The 23,697-nt window shown below is 43.3% G+C and overlaps 1 protein-coding gene and 3 long non-coding RNA genes across 4 annotated transcripts; all 4 read right to left on the bottom strand.

Moving 5' to 3' along the window:
- Nucleotides 1-3: 3 nt before the first annotated feature.
- LOC146548747 (uncharacterized) lies at nt 4-2,362 on the bottom strand. The gene is made up of 3 exons (XM_085262481.1): nt 1,663-2,362; nt 1,211-1,346; nt 4-928 (listed from the first exon to the last, which is right to left on the bottom strand). Exons 1-3 carry the CDS (start codon nt 2,256-2,258, stop codon nt 176-178), a joined length of 1,485 nt encoding a protein of 494 aa, XP_085118607.1. The 5' UTR covers nt 2,259-2,362; the 3' UTR covers nt 4-175.
- An 8,020-nt stretch (nt 2,363-10,382) lies between these two features.
- Nucleotides 10,383-11,507, bottom strand: LOC146548746 (uncharacterized). The gene is made up of 2 exons (XR_014890391.1): nt 10,652-11,507; nt 10,383-10,558 (listed from the first exon to the last, which is right to left on the bottom strand). It is a non-coding gene; the product is annotated as an uncharacterized LOC146548746 (long non-coding RNA).
- Nucleotides 11,508-14,040: 2,533 nt separating this feature from the next.
- Nucleotides 14,041-15,157, bottom strand: LOC146548745 (uncharacterized). Its single transcript, XR_014890394.1, has 2 exons — nt 14,310-15,157; nt 14,041-14,216 (listed from the first exon to the last, which is right to left on the bottom strand). It is a non-coding gene; the product is annotated as an uncharacterized LOC146548745 (long non-coding RNA).
- A 3,134-nt stretch (nt 15,158-18,291) lies between these two features.
- Nucleotides 18,292-20,952, bottom strand: LOC146548744 (uncharacterized). The gene is made up of 2 exons (XR_014890532.1): nt 18,561-20,952; nt 18,292-18,467 (listed from the first exon to the last, which is right to left on the bottom strand). It is a non-coding gene; the product is annotated as an uncharacterized LOC146548744 (long non-coding RNA).
- Nucleotides 20,953-23,697: the final 2,745 nt, after the last annotated feature.

Here is a 23,697-nt window from a genome sequence, read left to right as displayed (position 1 = left end):
ATGAATTTGAATTATCAATAACTGAAACTCAACTATCGGCACTCAAGTACCAGTTCTGTAATCAAGTATTGTCAGCTGAGAAGGAAGAAATGCAACTGTAGTGGCCTCAGCTGCAGGTCATTTTCCATAAGTTACTTGTACTGGCACTGGTGTCTTGGGAAAAATCCATCTTGTCTCACTTAACCCATTTTTTAACTAATGCTGTGTTCTGGTAATTTGACAGCATACATGCCACTGCAAACAGTTGGTTGATATTATAAACATGTGACATGGTAATGATGCTATCAAAAAGTTTGTTCTGTTTGATCCTCCTAATGACTCGCTCCACATGTACCCTGAGTCTGGCTATGGCCTGCGTCTCCTTAACCTGGTATGCTGGCATCTGCTTCTGCTTAGATAGAAAAGGTGGGCAGTACACTTTGCATTTACAACAATCAGTGATTAGGAAGCCCTTATCTACCATCCCTGCCATGTCTTCAGTCAACTTCTCAGCAATGCCTGATTGTTTGAATAGTTCCTTGTCACTAACCGAACCAGCATACAGATTAGAGATGAATGTCACTGGACCATGTGGAGCTATGCCAACCAGGGCTTTCATCGTACAGTGGGATTTGTACAAAGAGTACATTTCACTTTGGAGAAGTGGTGAGGATGGTGTCTGACACCTCAGCTCTGTACAGTCAAGGATCATCTGGGTGTCTGAGAAATCTTTGAATTCCTCAGGGAGGTAAGCTTGCACTTCTTCACGTGTAAGCCAGATGCACTGAGACCCCAGTGCAGTGGCAAGAAAATTTGTCCATGTTGCAATAATGCGGCTCACTGTGGACTGGTGTATGTTAAATCGGTGTGCCAGGTCCCTCTCCTTCAAACCAACTGACAGGAAAACCAGGAAAAGAAAAAACTCATCAATTGGCTGTAGCAGCTGCCTCTGGAAGGTGAAAACAAAAGGGAAAATGTTACTCCTTAAGCTATGAACTAGTAAAATTATGCTTTTCTTGGCTAAATGTTTTGTAATGGTTAGGCATACCATACTGTACCATGGGGTAAACAATGAGGTGCTGTAGTGCACAGGTGTATGTATGTAAAGGATACTGAGTCTAGCATACATACACCTGTGTATGTACGCTACTGTACATAAAGTAATGTTATTGTACATAAATACAATAACATTACACCTCTAGTTCTAACTACCAACAAACCCATAACCTACTGTTGATGTGCGTGCAGGTGTCAACACTTCTTCGTTCCGATTGGCAGCTGACTTGGCTCTTGAAACCCGGATCATTTTATAGATGCAAGGCTCAATCAAAACCCAGAATGCCATCAAATGATCATAGCTTGGAAATCTATTCACGAGAGAGACATACATCATGTCAATCATTAATTAACATTACACACTGACATAAAAATAATGTGAACTGTGACAAATATGCTAATGGAATGCTGTATAAAATAGTCTGATTAAGAGTATTTGGTGTTGTATTTTACCTGTAGCATTAGGATATTGTTTAAATACTAAAGCATCTACATAAAACATACAATCAGCAGAGAAAAAGTAAATTTCTATTTTGTTTTCATTAAGACTGGAAAAACTTTCGAAATTTAACTGATGGTGACCTTGGTATATTTTAAACAGTTAGCTTGAATAGAACTTAGATGTACCTGGTATAGAATCGGATGTCAGTGTCGGAGCCAGCAAAACGCTGTAACCCAAATTCTCGCTGGACACGTAACTCCTGTATTTCCTTCCTCAGAGTCTCCACGTCTTTGGACAGGTCTTCTGCAGCTGATGCAGATATGTCCAATGCAGATGGCTCAGGGACTGAGCAGTAGTCATGATCTCTTGTAAGACTGTGCTCTTCTTGATTGTCAGGAGGAACTAGTTCAGGGCGTCGCTCCGTTCTCTCCCAAACACTACGCCGCGGTGGTTCAACTTTATAGCCATTCCACTCAAAAAGTGTTGGTACAGCACCTTTAATAAGCCGCCTTCGACCATCGAGGGTTGTTGGCTCTATGAGTTGATCACTGGCAAAGTGTCTGCAGCAGACCCTGGTGTGAGAGGTAATCGTGAAATGATCCCGGCGTATATTTACCAGCCATTGTCTTCTCAAGTCGGAATGGGTCGGAAAGGCATGAAAACTTAGTATGCTGTTAAATTTGGCTGAAGCTGAACAAAGTGGGACACAGCAATGCTTGGAGTATTTCTTCTCCTGTTTTTGAAAATGTTCTGTTTTAAATACTTTCCTTTTTATACTCATTCTGAAGCGACATTAGCATAGCTACCGATAGATAAGCAAACGTACCGGAAACGCACAAGCGGTACTATTTGGAAACGGAAATACGTCACATGCCCTAGTGCAAGTAGTCTATTCATTCATTTTGCCAGCAATAAAGTTCATCTGAGACCAACTTTTGCTCCAAAACGTTAAAGGATTAGTTGAAACCCTTAATGTATTTGAGTTTATGGGGCAACTCAGCTTTTATTGTTGAATTGTGAAAGAAATGACTGTAAGCAAGTTTGATTTTTTACACTGAATGAGTGTGCTGACACTAATGCCAGATGATGATTTTTTTCTCCAGTATTGGAAATATATTACTTTTAAATTCTTCTAAACGTGTTTCAGAAATTGCTTTAGCTTCTGCGTCTTCATCATCCTCGGCTCTAACGCACCACGAGAAGAACCTTGGCAGTAGATTTCTTTTTTTTTAGGGAAGAGGTGATCTTCAAATATGGAAATGATCATCTCTAGGTACGGCTGACCTACGGCTAGCGCAATGATCACGAGATCCAAAGTCGTATTAAAACAATTTTTGACAGATTTTTGAGCACCGTGTAGCACATAAAATCGGTTCCAGGTCAATAAGCACAACCAGAATTCATACATAAGGCGCACCGGATTATAAGGTGCACTGTCAGTTTTTGAGAAAATTAAAGGATTTTGAGTGCGCCTTATGGTATGAAAATTAGAGTACAAATATCCTGTCACATTTGATCTCTGTGAGGTCAGAGGTCAAATTTACAAATTAGTACCTCTTATCTGTGACCTACTCCTACATGAAGTTTGTGTAATCAGAGTAAAACGCCTGTGCAATGTTTTAATACAATAGTTGCTACTAAAATCTTTGATTTGAAAGGAATGACAAACAAACACGTTCAGTCTAAGCTGAAAATGTATACATTTGTGTGACAATGAAAACACGCAGAATTCACAATATAATCTTTTTTGGATCTTTTTATTGATTAAAAATACATTTAGAGTGCCCAATACGATAAGTTGTGTATTAGATGGCACAAAACCCCAATAATTTGACAATTCCCTCTGAGCAAGCACTAGGCGACGGTGGGGAGTAAAAACTTCCTTTTAACAGGGAGAAAACTCCGGCAGAACCAGGCTCAGTGAGGAACGGCCATCTGCCTCGACCGGTCAAGGGTTTTTAAAATGACTCGATTAGATGTTAAATAAATTGAAACTGAAAATGCTACGTCCAGATGAACAGAATCTACTTTTAGGGTCTTACATAACAGTAACCAAGTATTTTCTGCCTGCGATCCATACAGCATGACCCGCACAGAGAAAGAAGCTTGTCATGAAATGTTCACTTTCCAATACAGTGATGGCATGCTCCTTGAAAACCTTTACAATTATATCATCTGCATATTCATGGTCTAATTCCATGAATGTCAGTATGACATCTGGCTCTTTCCATTCCTGTATTAAAGAGCTGTAAACCATATCACTGATGAACATCACATTATCAACTTTGATCTTTTTAAGTCTAGGCCAGAGTTTTATGAACAGCCGTTGGGTGATGGCATCAACTTTTTCAGTAGAGGAAGGTGAACTGGCATTTTTATTGACACGTGTCACCACCTTCTTGATACAGGCTTCTACAGATAACCTGTAATTTTCAGCCTCTTCAGCTTCACACAGGGCTGGATTCTGCATAGTGTCGATCAGGTGATTTTTAATGATATCGACCGTCAGTTTTCTCAACACTGGGTCCTCGTCGTTCAGTAACATCAGTAAATGTTTTTCTTTACAGAATGTTTTCTGACGTAGCTCTTGGTAAATGGCCCTGTCCAGATCTTTCAGTTTTTTTTCATGTATATGCAGATCTTTGATCCTGTTGTCAGACAACACGTGTTTTAACAGATACCTGTGGAGTTTTTTAGAAGGTCTGTAGTGCGATTTATTTGCAGCTCGTGTGAGCACAGCATCGATGAGTGCGCTCACACATTCTTCTTCATCATCATCATAATCGCTGACACTAATGCCAGATGATGATTTTTTCTCCAGTATCCGAAATATATTACTTCTAAATTCTTCTAAACGTGTTTCAGACATGGCTTTAGTTTGTTCGTCCTCGTCATCCTCGGCTCTAACGCACCACGAGAAGAACCTTGCCAGCAGGTTTTTACGGAAGAGGTGATCTTCAAATATGGAAATGATCACCTCTAGGTACGGCTGACCTACGGCTAGCGCAATGATCACGAGATCAGGGCTAATGTCCAGCCGCTTTGTTATGTCTTTAAAAATCACCTTTTCAAGTTTTTTAATCCCCCTGTGTGTGATTTTGAGAGGCTTTTGCTCAACTTGTGCCCACAGAGCTGTGAAGAGGCGCTGCTGAATCATTTCCGATGGCGACACCTTTGCCTCTTTGGAGGCACGTGTAATAACAGCATTTATTAGCTCTTTAACGAGCAGCTGTTCTTCTGACACCGGAGGTTCCTGGAGATCAACTGACTCTGGATCCCCCGGATTCTGTTGCTGGTTGCATGACTGAGGGTAGCACACACAGTGCTTCGATTTCCCCTCGTCGCTCCGTAAAATGTTTACGCCAGGGACGACACTACATTCAGAGTCGTCTTCAGTGGCGCAGCTTTGAATCGCATCGGTTGTTTCAATGGCAGAATTCATATTTTCAAATGATATAACTTTTTTACAATCTGGACTTGATTCTGAATTTTGTGTAAGTTGCTGAGTTTGTGTCTCAGACATTAATGCCTCTTACTCCCTCTTACTAAACTTACCTTGTGACTAACCCTGTGCAAATGGTTCTATTTATAGACTTTTACCAAGGTGATGTCACACAAGACATGAAAGGATCAAAGGGATTCTAGCGCTAAGCCCCGCCCACATCCGATATGACGGCGACGTGACGTTACCCTAGCGACCGCTATACAATGGCGATCCTCAGTTGTTGGGATTGAGTGAAACTTGTTTGGATTCAAACATGTAGCCTGCTGGTCCACTGCTTTAACCCACAGCAAATACTGTTAAAATCCTTCCTTTAAAGTTAGAATGTCAAGCGACCCCCCCTCCGACCCTCACCCACTGTGTTGTTGTCGGGTTTACGGCTGGTAAGCTATGCTAATTTAACTGTTTATGTAGCTTCACTCATTCACCTGCAGACACAGACGGCTATCAGAATGGTCACACGTCTTCTTAGAGGACGTTCCAGGTGAACACGCGCGGTGAGTTACAGCCAGCGAGGAGTCACGCAGTTTTTGCGTGCATGTCTGTGCTCGTGGACATTTGTGAGCAGAAACACTTATTATTAAATTATGCACTTACACTCAGAGTTAGAAATGAAATATTTGTATTAGAGGGAAGGAGTATAACAAACTATAAATGAAGCTAATTTGCACATTTTATTCTGCTTTTCTAATCAAAAAATTGTTAATGCAAGAAAAATATCCAAATATTAACAGGAAAATCTCAAACCAAACTCTTACCACCCCTCTGTAAAATCAATATTTAATATCAATGACTTACATGAAATACAGTTAAGTAATAAAATGAAAGAAAACAAGTGAGCACTACTGCATATAAACTCGACTAGATACATACACATATACACTTGTGCTAACAATTCAAGAAACATTTGGTATATTTTATATCCCCCCTCTGTCCTTTTTTCCGGATCCTTGTAGTACTTTGGTAGTAGTATTGTGGTCTTAGGAGCTGATGTGTCAGTGGAAATGAAAACAGCTAAACTGTGACAGCAAAATGTTAAGAATGCATATTCTCACCCAAGGTGGCATGCTGTGGCTTTTACAGAAATGCAAGCGGAGATGACCACCTCAATTTTTAGAAGCACTCCTTTAATAAAAGTAGCAATGAAACCACCTTACTACACATGAATCTGTATTATTGGAAAATTGCTCTTAAAGTATCAAGAGTATTCTGCAGAACACATTGTTCCCCATCGGTGTTATACGGTTACAAGGTTGGTCTGAATTTAAATGCTTCATATGCTGTTTGAGCTACAGCAGGGGTCCCCAATCCCAGTCCGCGAGGGCTGGTTTCCTGCAGGTTTTAGATGTGTCCTTGATCCACCACAGCTGATTTAAATGGATAAATTACCTTCTCAACACGTCTTGAAGTTCTCCAGAGGCCTGGTAACAAACTAATCATGTGATTCAGGTGTGTTGACCCAGGGTGAGATCTGAAACCTGCAGGGACACCGGCCCTCGCGGACTGGGATTGGGGACCCCTGATCTACAGTAATGTATTATATTCTAAAATGATGCTAAATGATAAAAATGAAGGTGTTGGCAAAACAGCTGGTTAAACTATCTTCAGCTAAAAACCTTCTGCTAAAGTAGACAGTGAATAATTTCTGTTCCATTTCTGTATTAAAGAGCTGTAAACCATATCACTGTCACGGTTTGGCATGGCAAACCATGGGGGTTGTGGGGAAGGAGGACCCAGGCGCGGTGCTCTATGTACAAGCAGTACGTTTATTTACAGTGTGTGGAAATAACAACAATAAATCCCCGTGGTTTCCCCTGACTCCCGTGTCGTGTCTCTCCGTGACCAGTCCGTGTCTCAGTGCTCGCCGCTCCCGTGTCTCAGCACTCCTCGTGCTGGCTGCTGTCTGGCGCTCCACACTTCTCCTGGGGACACAATAGACGCAGCCGTCAGGACACATAACCGCGGGCATACATACACTAACTTAGTTCAAATGGTTGACTAACGTGGAGACTCACGCAATGATCCCGCGTTGGTGGGAGCTCCAAGACTCTCCCAAGTAGCTCCCCTGACGAGGCCTGACCAGCAGCAAGTGTGTGGCTTCGGGTGTGGCCAGACCGTCAGCAGGGCCACACCCACCAGGCCTGAAGGCACCCACTGAAACACATATATACACACACACACACACACACACACACAGGGAGAAGGACAGCAACACCAAATATACATACAATAACAATAATAATAATAATATAATTCATAACTGCTCAGGGACCCTGACAATCACCGATGAACATCACATTATCACATTATACATAAATATATGTACAATATATAATAGTGTATGCATTTCTGGATGTGTATACTAAATATTTTCCTACGTGTGTGTGTGTGTGTGTGTGTATACACATTTTTACAAATTAAATAGTAAAAAAAAAAAAAAAAAAAAAAAAAAAAAAAAATAATAATAATAATAATAAAATATATAAAATATACAGAGTTGAATATGTGCAAAACAAGTGGCATTTATATACAGTGTGGAGTGCATAATGTTGAAGTTCCAGTAGTGAAGCTGAGGTGTCTATGATGTGTTCAGCAGTCTGATGGCCTGATGGAAAAAGCTGTCTCTCAGTCTGCTGGTACGGGACCGGATGCTGCAGAACCTCCTTCCTGATGGAAGCAGTCTGAACAGTTTATGGCTGGGGTGACTGGAGTCCTTGATGATCCTCCCCGGGAAGCTCACCTCCAATTATCCGTTCAGAGCACCGCACTACTCGCTGGAGAGCTTTGCAGTTGTAGGCGGTGCTGTTGCCATACCAGGTGGTGATGCATCCAGTGAGGATGCTCTCAATGGCACAGTGATAGAAGGTCCTGAGGATGCGGGGGCTCATGCCGAATCTTTTCAGTCTCCTGAGAAAGAAGAGGCGCTGCTGCGCCTTCTTCACTGTTTTGTTTGTGTGTACTGACCACGTAAGATCCTCAGCCAGATGTACACCAAGGAACCGGAAGCTGCTCACTCTCTCCACAGCAGCGCCGTTGATGGTGATGGGGGTGTGTACTTCTCTGCACCTCCGGAAGTCCACTATCAACTCCTTTGTCTTTGCGACGTTGAGGGTGAGATGGTTGTCTTGACACCAGTGGGTCAGGGCGCTGACCTCCTCCCTGTAAGCCGTCTCATCACCGTTGGTGATAAGACCCACCACTGTAGTGTCGTCCACAAACTTCACAATGATGTTGGAGCTGTTGAGTGAGTACAGGAGAGGGCTCAGTACACACCCCTGTGGAGCACCAGTGTTCAGTGTGATGGGGGATGAGGTGATGCTGCCCAGTCTGACCACCTGGCGTCTGTCAGACAGGAAGCTAAGGATCCAGCTGCAGAGGGAGCTGCTCAGTCCTAGATCCTGCAGTTTCCTGTCCAGCTTCGAGGGAACGATGGTATTGAATGCTGAGCTGTAATCTACAAACAGCATCCTCACATACGTGTCTCTCTTCTCCAGGTGTGACAGGGCAGTGTGTAGTGTCAGGGCTATGGCATCATCAGTGGACCTGTTGTGGCGGTATGCAAACTGTAGAGGGTCCAGTGAGTCGGGTAGTGCAGAGCAGATGAAGTCCCTGACCAGCTTCTCGAAGCATTTGCTTACGATGGGGGTCAGGGCTACAGGTCGCCAGTCGTTCAATGAGGAGATGGTGGAGGATTTGGGTACAGGGACGATGGTGGCCATTTTGAAGCAGGCTGGGACTACAGATAGAGAGAGGGAAAGGTTGAAGATGTGCGTGAACACTCCAGCCAGCTGAGCCGCGCATGACTTGAGGACGCGGCCGGGAATCCCGTCCGGACCAGTAGCTTTGCGTGCGTTCACCTTCCTGAAGCACTTCCGCACATCCTCCTCAGACACAGTGTGCGCACTGACGTCATCCGCGGTGCGCACACTGTCTCTAAGTGTGTTACACTAATACTGTTAAAATCCTTCCTTTAAAGTTAGAATGTCAAGCGATCCCCCCTCCGACCCTCACCCACTGTGTTGTTGTCGGGTTTACGGCTGGTAAGCTATGCTAATTTAACTGTTTATGTAGCTTCACTCATTCACCTGCAGACACAGACGGCTATCAGAATGGTCACACGTCTTCTTAGAGGACGTTCCAGGTGAACACGCGCGGTGAGTTACAGCCAGCGAGGAGTCACGCAGTTTTTGCGTGCATGTCTGTGCTCGTGGACATTTGTGAGCAGAAACACTTATTATTAAATTATGCACTTACACTCAGAGTTAGAAATGAAATATTTGTATTAGAGGGAAGGAGTATAACAAACTATAAATGAAGCTAATTTGCACATTTTATTCTGCTTTTCTAATCAAAAAATTGTTAATGCAAGAAAAATATCCAAATATTAACAGGAAAATCTCAAACCAAACTCTTACCACCCCTCTGTAAAATCAATATTTAATATCAATGACTTACATGAAATACAGTTAAGTAATAAAATGAAAGAAAACAAGTGAGCACTACTGCATATAAACTCGACTAGATACATACACATATACACTTGTGCTAACAATTCAAGAAACATTTGGTATATTTTATATCCCCCCTCTGTCCTTTTTTCCGGATCCTTGTAGTACTTTGGTAGTAGTATTGTGGTCTTAGGAGCTGATGTGTCAGTGGAAATGAAAACAGCTAAACTGTGACAGCAAAATGTTAAGAATGCATATTCTCACCCAAGGTGGCATGCTGTGGCTTTTACAGAAATGCAAGCGGAGATGACCACCTCAATTTTTAGAAGCACTCCTTTAATAAAAGTAGCAATGAAACCACCTTACTACACATGAATCTGTATTATTGGAAAATTGCTCTTAAAGTATCAAGAGTATTCTGCAGAACACATTGTTCCCCATCGGTGTTATACGGTTATAAGGTTGGTCTGAATTTAAATGCTTCATATGCTGTTTGAGCTACAGCAGGGGTCCCCAATCCCAGTCCGCGAGGGCTGGTTTCCTGCAGGTTTTAGATGTGTCCTTGATCCACCACAGCTGATTTAAATGGATAAATTACCTTCTCAACACGTCTTGAAGTTCTCCAGAGGCCTGGTAACAAACTAATCATGTGATTCAGGTGTGTTGACCCAGGGTGAGATCTGAAACCTGCAGGGACACCGGCCCTCGCGGACTGGGATTGGGGACCCCTGATCTACAGTAATGTATTATATTCTAAAATGATGCTAAATGATAAAAATGAAGGTGTTGGCAAAACAGCTGGTTAAACTATCTTCAGCTAAAAACCTTCTGCTAAAGTAGACAGTGAATAATTTCTGTTCCATTTCTGTATTAAAGAGCTGTAAACCATATCACTGTCACGGTTTGGCATGGCAAACCATGGGGGTTGTGGGGAAGGAGGACCCAGGCGCGGTGCTCTATGTACAAGCAGTACGTTTATTTACAGTGTGTGGAAATAACAACAATAAATCCCCGTGGTTTCCCCTGACTCCCGTGTCGTGTCTCTCCGTGACCAGTCCGTGTCTCAGTGCTCGCCGCTCCCGTGTCTCAGCACTCCTCGTGCTGGCTGCTGTCTGGCGCTCCACACTTCTCCTGGGGACACAATAGACGCAGCCGTCAGGACACATAACCGCGGGCATACATACACTAACTTAGTTCAAATGGTTGACTAACGTGGAGACTCACGCAATGATCCCGCGTTGGTGGGAGCTCCAAGACTCTCCCAAGTAGCTCCCCTGACGAGGCCTGACCAGCAGCAAGTGTGTGGCTTCGGGTGTGGCCAGACCGTCAGCAGGGCCACACCCACCAGGCCTGAAGGCACCCACTGAAACACATATATACACACACACACACACACACACACACAGGGAGAAGGACAGCAACACCAAATATACATACAATAACAATAATAATAATAATATAATTCATAACTGCTCAGGGACCCTGACAATCACCGATGAACATCACATTATCACATTATACATAAATATATGTACAATATATAATAGTGTATGCATTTCTGGATGTGTATACTAAATATTTTCCTACGTGTGTGTGTGTGTGTGTGTGTATACACATTTTTACAAATTAAATAGTAAAAAAAAAAAAAAAAAAAAAAAAAAAAAAATAATAATAATAATAATAATAAAATATATAAAATATACAGAGTTGAATATGTGCAAAACAAGTGGCATTTATATACAGTGTGGAGTGCATAATGTTGAAGTTCCAGTAGTGAAGCTGAGGTGTCTATGATGTGTTCAGCAGTCTGATGGCCTGATGGAAAAAGCTGTCTCTCAGTCTGCTGGTACGGGACCGGATGCTGCAGAACCTCCTTCCTGATGGAAGCAGTCTGAACAGTTTATGGCTGGGGTGACTGGAGTCCTTGATGATCCTCCCCGGGAAGCTCACCTCCAATTATCCGTTCAGAGCACCGCACTACTCGCTGGAGAGCTTTGCAGTTGTAGGCGGTGCTGTTGCCATACCAGGTGGTGATGCATCCAGTGAGGATGCTCTCAATGGCACAGTGATAGAAGGTCCTGAGGATGCGGGGGCTCATGCCGAATCTTTTCAGTCTCCTGAGAAAGAAGAGGCGCTGCTGCGCCTTCTTCACTGTTTTGTTTGTGTGTACTGACCACGTAAGATCCTCAGCCAGATGTACACCAAGGAACCGGAAGCTGCTCACTCTCTCCACAGCAGCGCCGTTGATGGTGATGGGGGTGTGTACTTCTCTGCACCTCCGGAAGTCCACTATCAACTCCTTTGTCTTTGCGACGTTGAGGGTGAGATGGTTGTCTTGACACCAGTGGGTCAGGGCGCTGACCTCCTCCCTGTAAGCCGTCTCATCACCGTTGGTGATAAGACCCACCACTGTAGTGTCGTCCACAAACTTCACAATGATGTTGGAGCTGTTGAGTGAGTACAGGAGAGGGCTCAGTACACACCCCTGTGGAGCACCAGTGTTCAGTGTGATGGGGGATGAGGTGATGCTGCCCAGTCTGACCACCTGGCGTCTGTCAGACAGGAAGCTAAGGATCCAGCTGCAGAGGGAGCTGCTCAGTCCTAGATCCTGCAGTTTCCTGTCCAGCTTCGAGGGAACGATGGTATTGAATGCTGAGCTGTAATCTACAAACAGCATCCTCACATACGTGTCTCTCTTCTCCAGGTGTGACAGGGCAGTGTGTAGTGTCAGGGCTATGGCATCATCAGTGGACCTGTTGTGGCGGTATGCAAACTGTAGAGGGTCCAGTGAGTCGGGTAGTGCAGAGCAGATGAAGTCCCTGACCAGCTTCTCGAAGCATTTGCTTACGATGGGGGTCAGGGCTACAGGTCGCCAGTCGTTCAATGAGGAGATGGTGGAGGATTTGGGTACAGGGACGATGGTGGCCATTTTGAAGCAGGCTGGGACTACAGATAGAGAGAGGGAAAGGTTGAAGATGTGCGTGAACACTCCAGCCAGCTGAGCCGCGCATGACTTGAGGACGCGGCCGGGAATCCCGTCCGGACCAGTAGCTTTGCGTGCGTTCACCTTCCTGAAGCACTTCCGCACATCCTCCTCAGACACAGTGTGCGCACTGACGTCATCCGCGGTGCGCACACTGTCTCTAAGTGTGTTACACTAATACTGTTAAAATCCTTCCTTTAAAGTTAGAATGTCAAGCGATCCCCCCTCCGACCCTCACCCACTGTGTTGTTGTCGGGTTTACGGCTGGTAAGCTATGCTAATTTAACTGTTTATGTAGCTTCACTCATTCACCTGCAGACACAGACGGCTATCAGAATGGTCACACGTCTTCTTAGAGGACGTTCCAGGTGAACACGCGCGGTGAGTTACAGCCAGCGAGGAGTCACGCAGTTTTTGCGTGCATGTCTGTGCTCGTGGACATTTGTGAGCAGAAACACTTATTATTAAATTATGCACTTACACTCAGAGTTAGAAATGAAATATTTGTATTAGAGGGAAGGAGTATAACAAACTATAAATGAAGCTAATTTGCACATTTTATTCTGCTTTTCTAATCAAAAAATTGTTAATGCAAGAAAAATATCCAAATATTAACAGGAAAATCTCAAACCAAACTCTTACCACCCCTCTGTAAAATCAATATTTAATATCAATGACTTACATGAAATACAGTTAAGTAATAAAATGAAAGAAAACAAGTGAGCACTACTGCATATAAACTCGACTAGATACATACACATATACACTTGTGCTAACAATTCAAGAAACATTTGGTATATTTTATATCCCCCCTCTGTCCTTTTTTCCGGATCCTTGTAGTACTTTGGTAGTAGTATTGTGGTCTTAGGAGCTGATGTGTCAGTGGAAATGAAAACAGCTAAACTGTGACAGCAAAATGTTAAGAATGCATATTCTCACCCAAGGTGGCATGCTGTGGCTTTTACAGAAATGCAAGCGGAGATGACCACCTCAATTTTTAGAAGCACTCCTTTAATAAAAGTAGCAATGAAACCACCTTACTACACATGAATCTGTATTATTGGCAAATTGCTCTTAAAGTATCAAGAGTATTCTGCAGAACACATTGTTCCCCATCGGTGTTATACGGTTATAAGGTTGGTCTGAATTTAAATGCTTCATATGCTGTTTGAGCTACAGCAGGGGTCCCCAATCCCAGTCCGCGAGGGCTGGTTTCCTGCAGGTTTTAGATGTGTCCTTGATCCACCACAGCTGATTTAAATGGATAAATTACCTTCTCAACACGTCTTGAAGTTCTCCAGAGGCCTGGTAACAAACTAATCATGTGATTCAGGTGTGTTGACCCAGGGTGAGATCTGAAACCTGCAGGGACACCGGCCCTCGCGGACTGGGATTGGGGACCCCTGATCTACAGTAATGTATTATATTCTAAAATGATGCTAAATGATAAAAATGAAGGTGTTGGCAAAACAGCTGGTTAAACTATCTTCAGCTAAAAACCTTCTGCTAAAGTAGACAGTGAATAATTTCTGTTCCATTTCTGTATTAAAGAGCTGTAAACCATATCACTGTCACGGTTTGGCATGGCAAACCATGGGGGTTGTGGGGAAGGAGGACCCAGGCGCGGTGCTCTATGTACAAGCAGTACGTTTATTTACAGTGTGTGGAAATAACAACAATAAATCCCCGTGGTTTCCCCTGACTCCCGTGTCGTGTCTCTCCGTGACCAGTCCGTGTCTCAGTGCTCGCCGCTCCCGTGTCTCAGCACTCCTCGTGCTGGCTGCTGTCTGGCGCTCCACACTTCTCCTGGGGACACAATAGACGCAGCCGTCAGGACACATAACCGCGGGCATACATACACTAACTTAGTTCAAATGGTTGACTAACGTGGAGACTCACGCAATGATCCCGCGTTGGTGGGAGCTCCAAGACTCTCCCAAGTAGCTCCCCCGACGAGGCCTGACCAGCAGCAAGTGTGTGGCTTCGGGTGTGGCCAGACCGTCAGCAGGGCCACACCCACCAGGCCTGAAGGCACCCACTGAAACACATATATACACACACACACACACACACACAGGGAGAAGGACAGCAACACCAAATATACATACAATAACAATAATAATAATAATATAATTCATAACTGCTCAGGGACCCTGACAATCACCGATGAACATCACATTATCACATTATACATAAATATATGTACAATATATAATAGTGTATGCATTTCTGGATGTGTATACTAAATATTTTCCTACGTGTGTGTGTGTGTGTGTGTGTATACACATTTTTACAAATTAAATAGTAAAATAAAAAAAAAAAAAAAAAAAAAATAATAATAATAATAATAATAAAATATATAAAATATACAGAGTTGAATATGTGCAAAACAAGTGGCATTTATATACAGTGTGGAGTGCATAATGTTGAAGTTCCAGTAGTGAAGCTGAGGTGTCTATGATGTGTTCAGCAGTCTGATGGCCTGATGGAAAAAGCTGTCTCTCAGTCTGCTGGTACGGGACCGGATGCTGCAGAACCTCCTTCCTGATGGAAGCAGTCTGAACAGTTTATGGCTGGGGTGACTGGAGTCCTTGATGATCCTCCCCGGGAAGCTCACCTCCAATTATCCGTTCAGAGCACCGCACTACTCGCTGGAGAGCTTTGCAGTTGTAGGCGGTGCTGTTGCCATACCAGGTGGTGATGCATCCAGTGAGGATGCTCTCAATGGCACAGTGATAGAAGGTCCTGAGGATGCGGGGGCTCATGCCGAATCTTTTCAGTCTCCTGAGAAAGAAGAGGCGCTGCTGCGCCTTCTTCACTGTTTTGTTTGTGTGTACTGACCACGTAAGATCCTCAGCCAGATGTACACCAAGGAACCGGAAGCTGCTCACTCTCTCCACAGCAGCGCCGTTGATGGTGATGGGGGTGTGTACTTCTCTGCACCTCCGGAAGTCCACTATCAACTCCTTTGTCTTTGCGACGTTGAGGGTGAGATGGTTGTCTTGACACCAGTGGGTCAGGGCGCTGACCTCCTCCCTGTAAGCCGTCTCATCACCGTTGGTGATAAGACCCACCACTGTAGTGTCGTCCACAAACTTCACAATGATGTTGGAGCTGTTGAGTGAGTACAGGAGAGGGCTCAGTACACACCCCTGTGGAGCACCAGTGTTCAGTGTGATGGGGGATGAGGTGATGCTGCCCAGTCTGACCACCTGGCGTCTGTCAGACAGGAAGCTAAGGATCCAGCTGCAGAGGGAGCTGCTCAGTCCTAGATCCTGCAGTTTCCTGTCCAGCTTCGAGGGAACGATGGTATTGAATGCTGAGCTGTAATCTACAAACAGCATCCTCACATACGTGTCTTTCTTCTCCAGGTGTGACAGGGCAGTGTGTAGTGTCAGGGCTATGGCATCATCAGTGGACCTGTTGTGGCGGTATGCAAACTGTAGAGGGTCCAGTGAGTCGGGTAGTGCAGAGCAGATGAAGTCCCTGACCAGCTTCTCGAAGCATTTGCTTACGATGGGGGTCAGGGCTACAGGTCGCCAGTCGTTCAATGAGGAGATGGTGGAGGATTTGGGTACAGGGACGATGGTGGCCATTTTGAAGCAGGCTGGGACTACAGATAGAGAGAGGGAAAGGTTGAAGATGTGCGTGAACACTCCAGCCAGCTGAGCCGCGCATGACTTGAGGACGCGGCCGGGAATCCCGTCCGGACCAGTAGCTTTGCGTGCGTTCACCTTCCTGAAGCACTTCCGCACATCCTCCTCAGACACAGTGTGCGCACTGACGTCATCCGCGGTGCGCACACTGTCTCTAAGTGTGTTACACTAATACTGTTAAAATCCTTCCTTTAAAGTTAGAATGTCAAGCGACCCCCCCTCCGACCCTCACCCACTGTGTTGTTGTCGGGTTTACGGCTGGTAAGCTATGCTAATTTAACTGTTTATGTAGCTTCACTCATTCACCTGCAGACACAGACGGCTATCAGAATGGTCACACGTCTTCTTAGAGGACGTTCCAGGTGAACACGCGCGGTGAGTTACAGCCAGCGAGGAGTCACGCAGTTTTTGCGTGCATGTCTGTGCTCGTGGACATTTGTGAGCAGAAACACTTATTATTAAATTATGCACTTACACTCAGAGTTAGAAATGAAATATTTGTATTAGAGGGAAGGAGTATAACAAACTATAAATGAAGCTAATTTGCACATTTTATTCTGCTTTTCTAATCAAAAAATTGTTAATGCAAGAAAAATATCCAAATATTAACAGGAAAATCTCAAACCAAACTCTTACCACCCCTCTGTAAAATCAATATTTAATATCAAAGACTTACATGAAATACAGTTAAGTAATAAAATGAAAGAAAACAAGTGAGCACTACTGCATATAAACTCGACTAGATACATAAACATATACACTTGTGCTAACAATTCAAGAAACATTTGGTATATTTTATATCCCCCCTCTGTCCTTTTTTCCGGATCCTTGTAGTACTTTGGTAGTAGTATTGTGGTCTTAGGAGCTGATGTGTCAGTGGAAATGAAAACTGCTAAACTGTGACAGCAAAATATTAAGAATGCATATTCTCATCCAAGGTGGCATGCTGTGGCTTTTACAGAAATGCAAGCGGAGATGACCACCTCAATTTTTAGAAGCACTCCTTTAATAAAAGTAGCAATGAAACCACCTTACTACACATGAATCTGTATTATTGGCAAATTGCTCTTAAAGTATCAAGAGTATTCTGCAGAACACATTGTTCCCCATCGGTGTTATACGGTTATAAGGTTGGTCTGAATTTAAATGCTTCATATGCTGTTTGAGCTACAGCAGGGGTCCCCAATCCCAGTCCGCGAGGGCTGGTTTCCTGCAGGTTTTAGATGTGTCCTTGATCCACCACAGCTGATTTAAATGGATAAATTACCTTCTCAACACGTCTTGAAGTTCTCCAGAGGCCTGGTAACAAACTAATCATGTGATTCAGGTGTGTTGACCCAGGGTGAGATCTGAAACCTGCAGGGACACCGGCCCTCGCGGACTGGGATTGGGGACCCCTGATCTACAGTAATGTATTATATTCTAAAATGATGCTAAATGATAAAAATGAAGGTGTTAGAGTTTGTATTGTTGATTGTCATTTATGCTTAGAAATATTTAACCATATATTCTTAGAGGTGTATAATCAATTGTGTAGTGACAGGAGGTGTGATCTCTAGCAGGCTACAAAAGGCTTGGTGTGTATTCCACACCTACATCCTGGGAGCATGGGAAGAGGTTGCATCTTGTCTTAATTGTTTTATGGTAGGATTAACGTAGCTACGTCTGTTCTAGTCTAAGTGCTTTTCTGTTTAGATGAACTGCTGGACTTCCTCACCGGGGGGGGGTCTAGTCTACCCTCTTCCTGACCAAGGATGTTTGACCCTTTGATCAGCAACACACACACACACACACACACAGGCAAGGTACTCTTTGTATGTAGACGTCGTATGTTAATGAACCTATGCATATTCATGTAACCTCAATAAAAGGACAGTGGTACGGGAGGACGGACGAGAGCAACTGGGGTCAGACGAAGGAACGGCGCTCTGTCCGGTCTCTCCCGTGCACGAGTAACATGAAGAACTTTGCCTATTTGTGTCTTGCTTTGCAGTGTAATTGTATTGTCTTTAACGTTCCAGCGGATAGGTACAAGCAACAAACCTATCAGAAGGTGTTGGCAAAACAGCTGGTTAAACTATCTTCAGCTAAAAACCTTCTGCTAAAGTAGACAGTGAATAATTTCTGTTCCATTTCTGTATTAAAGAGCTGTAAACCATATCACTGTCACGGTTTGGCATGGCAAACCGTGGGGGGTGTGGGGAAGGAGGACCCAGGCGCGGTGCTCTATGTACAAGCAGTACGTTTATTTACAGTGTGTGGAAATAACAACAATAAATCCCCGTGGTTTCCCCTGACTCCCGTGTCGTGTCTCTCCGTGACCAGTCCGTGTCTCAGTGCTCGCCGCTCCCGTGTCTCAGCACTCCTCGTGCTGGCTGCTGTCTGGCGCTCCACACTTCTCCTGGGGACACAATAGACGCAGCCGTCAGGACACATAACCGCGGGCATACATACACTAACTCAGTTCAAATGGATGACTAACGTGGAGACTCACGCAATGATCCCACGTCGGTGGGAGCTCCAAGACTCTCCTAAGTAGCACCTCCGACGAGGCCTGACCAGCAGCAGGTGTGTGGCTTCGGGTGTGGCCAGACCATCAGCAGGGCCACACCCACCAGGCCTGAAGGCGCCCACTGAAACACATATACACACACGCAAACAGGGAGAAGGACAGCAACACCAAATATACATACAATAATAATAATAATAAGAATATAATTCATAACTGCTCAGGGACCCTGACAATCACTGATGAATATCACATTATCAACTTTGATCTTTTTAAGTCTAGGCCAGAGTTTTATGAACAGCCGTTGGGTGATGGCATCAACTTTTTCAGTAGAGGAAGGTGAACTGGCATTTTTATTGACACGTGTCACCACCTTCTTGATACAGGCTTCCACAGATAACCTGTAATTTTCAGCCTCTTCAGCATCACACAGGGCTGGATTCTGCATAGTGTCGATCAGGTGATTTTTAATGATATCGACCGTCAGTTTTCTCAACACTGGGTCCTCGTCGTTCAGTAACATCAGTAAATGTTTTTCTTTACAGAATGTTTTCTGACGTAGCTCTTGGTAAATGGCCCGGTCGAGATCTTTCAGTTTATATACATGTATATGCAGATCTTTGATCCTGTTGTCAGACAACATGTGTTTTTTTGTGTCCCGTTTGGATCTTTAGCCATAAGAATTGTTGTCTTAAGGCCAAGAAAGATGCCAAGCGGATTTATTTTACCAAGTGGATCATCATGGCCTTGCCATATTGGTCCATTTGATTGACCTTTATTATAATTACAACACGTGTTTTAACAGGTACCTGTGGAGTTTTTTTTTAGAAGGTCTGTAGTGCGAATTATTTTCAACACGTGTGAGCACAGCATCAATGAGTGCGCTCACATGTTCCTCTTCATCATCATCATAATCGCTGACACTAATGCCAGATGATGATTTTTTCTCCAGTATCCGAAATATATTACTTTTAAATTCTTCTAAACGTGTTTCAGACATGGCTTTAGTTTCTTTGTCCTCGTCATCCTCGGCTCTAACACACCACGAGAAGAACCTTGCCAGCAGGTTTTTACGGAAGTGGTGATCTTCAAATATGGAAATGATCACCTCTAGGTACGGCTGACCTACGGCTAGCGCAATGATCACGAGATCAGGGCTAATGTCCAGCCGCTTTGATGTCTTTAAAAATCACCTTTTCAAGTTTTTTAATCCCCCTGTGTGTGATTTTGAGAGGCTTTTGCTCAACTTGTGACCACAGAGCTGTGAAGAGGCGCTGCTGAATCATGTCAGATGGCGACACCTTTGCGTCTTTGGAGGCACGTGAAAAATCTTAATTGCCCATTGTTTTTGGAAAAATCTAAATTGCCCATAGGTATGAGTGAATGTGAGTACGAATGTTTAGCCCTGTGACAGACTAGCGACCTGTCCAGGGCGTACCCTGCCTCTCGCCCTGAGATAGCTGCCATAGGCTCCAGCACCCCCTGCGACCCTGAAAAGGAAAAGCGGAAGTTAGGGGTGGGCAACTCCAGGCCTCGAGGGCCGGTGTCCCTGCAGGTTTTAGATGTGTCCTTGAACCAACACAGCTGATATAAATGGCTAAATTAGCTCCTGAAAATGTCCTGAAGTTCTCCAGAGGCCTGGTAACGAACCTGGTAACGAACTAATCCAGGCCCCCTCGGGGCCTGGATTTGCCCACCCCTGGCGTAAGTGAATCGATGGATAGATACATACACATATACACTGTGCTAACAATTCAAGAAACATTTGGAATATTTTATATCCCTCCCCTCTTTGTCCCTTTTCCCTATGTCCTTGTAGTACTTCTATTTTGTGCCCACAGAGCTGTGAAGAGGCGCTGTTTAATCTGCAACAGCATCCTGCCATGCGATTGAATTCGTCCCTAACCTTTGGGAACCCTCACATAAATTTTATCGAATGGAAAAAGGTTAGCTTTCATCCTCCAGCTTCACTGTGTTTATGTTATGCTAACATAGCTGTATCGCTAGTGATCTCGTAGTACATCATTATGTACCAGCTAGTCCAACCTCAGTAACCCTAAAAAAAAAAAAAAAAAAAAAAAAAAGTCACTGCTGTTTAGTTTTCTGTCTTCATTTATGTTGGAAGTGATAGCAGAGCTGTACGTTTAAATTTTTTCAAAACGTCTCTCAGTCAGAACATTATATATTATGTTTAGGTGGCCCTTTCGAGATTTTTTTCCATTGATGTGCAGATCTTTGATTGTGTCGTCAGACAACAGGTGTTTCTTCAAAGATACCTGTGGAGTTTTTTTTAGAAGGTTTGTAGTGCGATTTCTTTGTAGCCCGTGTGAGCACAGCATCAACACTGTAAAATTAATAAATACAAAAATAAAAAATTGTTGCGAAAACTTAAACTCAAGGCAACCCACTGCATTTAGATTTTTAGGTTCTGATGGATAACTTAGTTGAAGCAACTTTTATCCTAAACTTGAAACCTAACATTTTGTTTTAAAAACGCATTTAGTGTTGTTGCTAAAAAAAAAAAAATTTTTATATCAATTTGGGAACTTCAGGTTCATGCACAAGTTTTGCAAACAAAGTTATATGGTACTATTTACCTAAAAATGCAGCCAAGGCCTCAGGCATTTTTTATATAACCATCTAAATCTATTTACAGAACAATCAGGTGTTCTGCAGCAAATAAGAAGGCACACAAATTATTTGTGCCGGTCCAAAAAAAAAAAAAAGAAAAAGTTTGTGTTCAGTATAAGACAGAAGAGAACAGCACAGGCCTAAACCCTGCAGGTCTGACAACAGGAGGTGTATCAGTCCTGTTTTCCCTGTGGGAACAGCGTTTACACTAGAATCTGCTTTTGATGGCTTTTTTGGAGCAAATGTGACATTCAGCAGTATAACTGACACAATACAAAACAATAACTACACTACACACTAACTCTAGCCTCCAAAAACGCTAAACATCACTAATGTCTCACATATGAAAACTTGCGCTCTCTTTCTTTTGCTCGCCGCTTTCCGTCGCGGGTGTCACTCCTAAAACTGCACCTTCTCCCTAAACAACCAAGTGCCGCATGTTGCCATATCATTTTTTTGATTGGCTGACATGGTAAATTCTAACACCAATCCGGTTGTTCAGTCTGACGTCACTAGCCGTGTCTGGACCTAAACTCCGCTGCAGGTTCACATGTCAAACGATCACTATGGTATTACTGAGAGTTGAAAAACTGTCTAAAGTCTTTCATCTTTAATAAAATGATCAGCGTTCTGTTCTACCAGGTGTAACAATTGAGTTTAACATCCAGGCACCCATGAAAACGGAATTTATGACATTTAACGCAGTTAGAAGCTAGCGAGCTAACTCCCTGCTAACTTCTATCTAAATACAATATAGCATGTCCTGACTGCGGGGTTTTGGAAACAAATTAAAACCTACAGCTCTGTTATCACTTCCAGCATAAATGAAGACAGGAAACTAAAAAGCAGTGACGTTTGTAGGGTTACTGAAGTTTGGCTAGCTGGTATATAATGATGTGCTACGTGACCGCTAGCGACACAGCTATGTTAACATAATATAAACAAGCTAACTTTTTTTTTCCCACTCAATAAAGTTAACGTGAGTGTTCTCGGTGGAGGACTCCACCACCCCGTTCACACAGAAACTAAACCACATTTTTTTGGCTAAATATGATTTGAACAAATTAAACAACATGGCAGCGGACGCCCCCGAAATTATTTATTTATTTAAGAATAAAAAAAATAAAGGGGGGGGGGGGGTTGCCGCTGTTGGTCGTCAGCCATGAGCGAGCTAGCTTATTTTGTCGGGTTTCTTTCGTTTGGTGGTATGGCGAACACCCCCTACATGAAATACACGTAGGGGGTGTCGCGGAGGCTTGTCAGACATGAGCGCGCCTGTTTGGAAGGGATGCTTGTCGGATTTACATTATTTTGTGACATGGCGATTTTTATACGAAAACTTTAAAGCACTATTTCATGATGGAAAACATTAAAGTTGCTCACGAGGGCATTCAAGCAGCACGATTGAGTAAAACAGTGTAGGGGGGATCTTAAATGAGGTAGTAAACACATATAAATGCACATTAAAAGAAACAGTACTTGCCTTCAGAAAGTTGAGATGAACACCTTAGCTGCATCCAGCTCCTGGCGTAAAAAGCCTCGTGTTCGCATTAAGGCAGACGGCCAGGTGGCTTTCAGTCCTTGCAAAAGTGCATTGTAGACCCCGTAGTATCCAAAAATATGACATGCGCATGCATGCTCAGGCACAGAAAGGCGCCAACAGCTTCAACTCATGTAAAACTTGAATTCATTCATTTTGCCAGCATAGAACGCGGAAGTGTTAGTGCAAGTAGTCCATTTAACATGAATAACAAATAGACAAGAGACAATTAAAAACTGCCAAAGAAGATGACTCTTATGACTTCCGGGGACATTTCTAACAAAAATGCACTGCATTAACCTGAATGAGGACAATCAAAAGGATATACATAAATGAAATTGAATTGATATAGTACCAGAGTACAGTGATCATTAACTGATCGTCATTAACGATCAGTGACCATTAACGGTTTTGTCACTGATCTCAAGGGTAGATTAATACTAAATACAGAAATATACCTCCATTTAAAAATTGCAAAAACATATGCAACAATAGTTATTGGTATACCTGACTCTTATGACTTTTGGGGACGTTTCTAACACAAAAACACTCCGCTTTAACGTAAATGGGAACATTCAATGGGAAACTTTCCTTAGGGAACTAGTTAATACAATAAACTCTGATTATTAAACATCTGCATGTGTTAAGGTATGTGTAACTACTTTTTGGATGGATTTCTTTATCTTAGTCCTCATTCTGATTGGTATTTGTTCCGTATTTTTAAATCTTAGACATAGTGAAGGTTTTTTTTTTTTAACATAACCCTTGAGTGTGGGGATCATTGATAAATTGTTTACAGACTTCATGGATAGATTTATACTGAAAAAGAACATGATACTATTTTTAGAAAAAAATTATGAAAAATATCCAACTATAGTCATTAGTATGCCATATACTTATGACTTTTGGGGACGTTGTTAACACAAATACACTCCGCTTTAACCTAAATGG

The sequence above is a fragment of the Mchenga conophoros genome, linkage group LG22, assembly GCF_057382185.1.
Source record: "Mchenga conophoros isolate Kocher_MC1m ecotype Shallow Benthic linkage group LG22, M_conophoros_male_GT1.1, whole genome shotgun sequence".
NCBI classification, from domain to species: domain Eukaryota; kingdom Metazoa; phylum Chordata; class Actinopteri; order Cichliformes; family Cichlidae; genus Mchenga; species Mchenga conophoros.
Note: the sequence above shows the minus strand (reverse complement) of the source record. Positions and strands in the feature narration are given on the sequence as shown.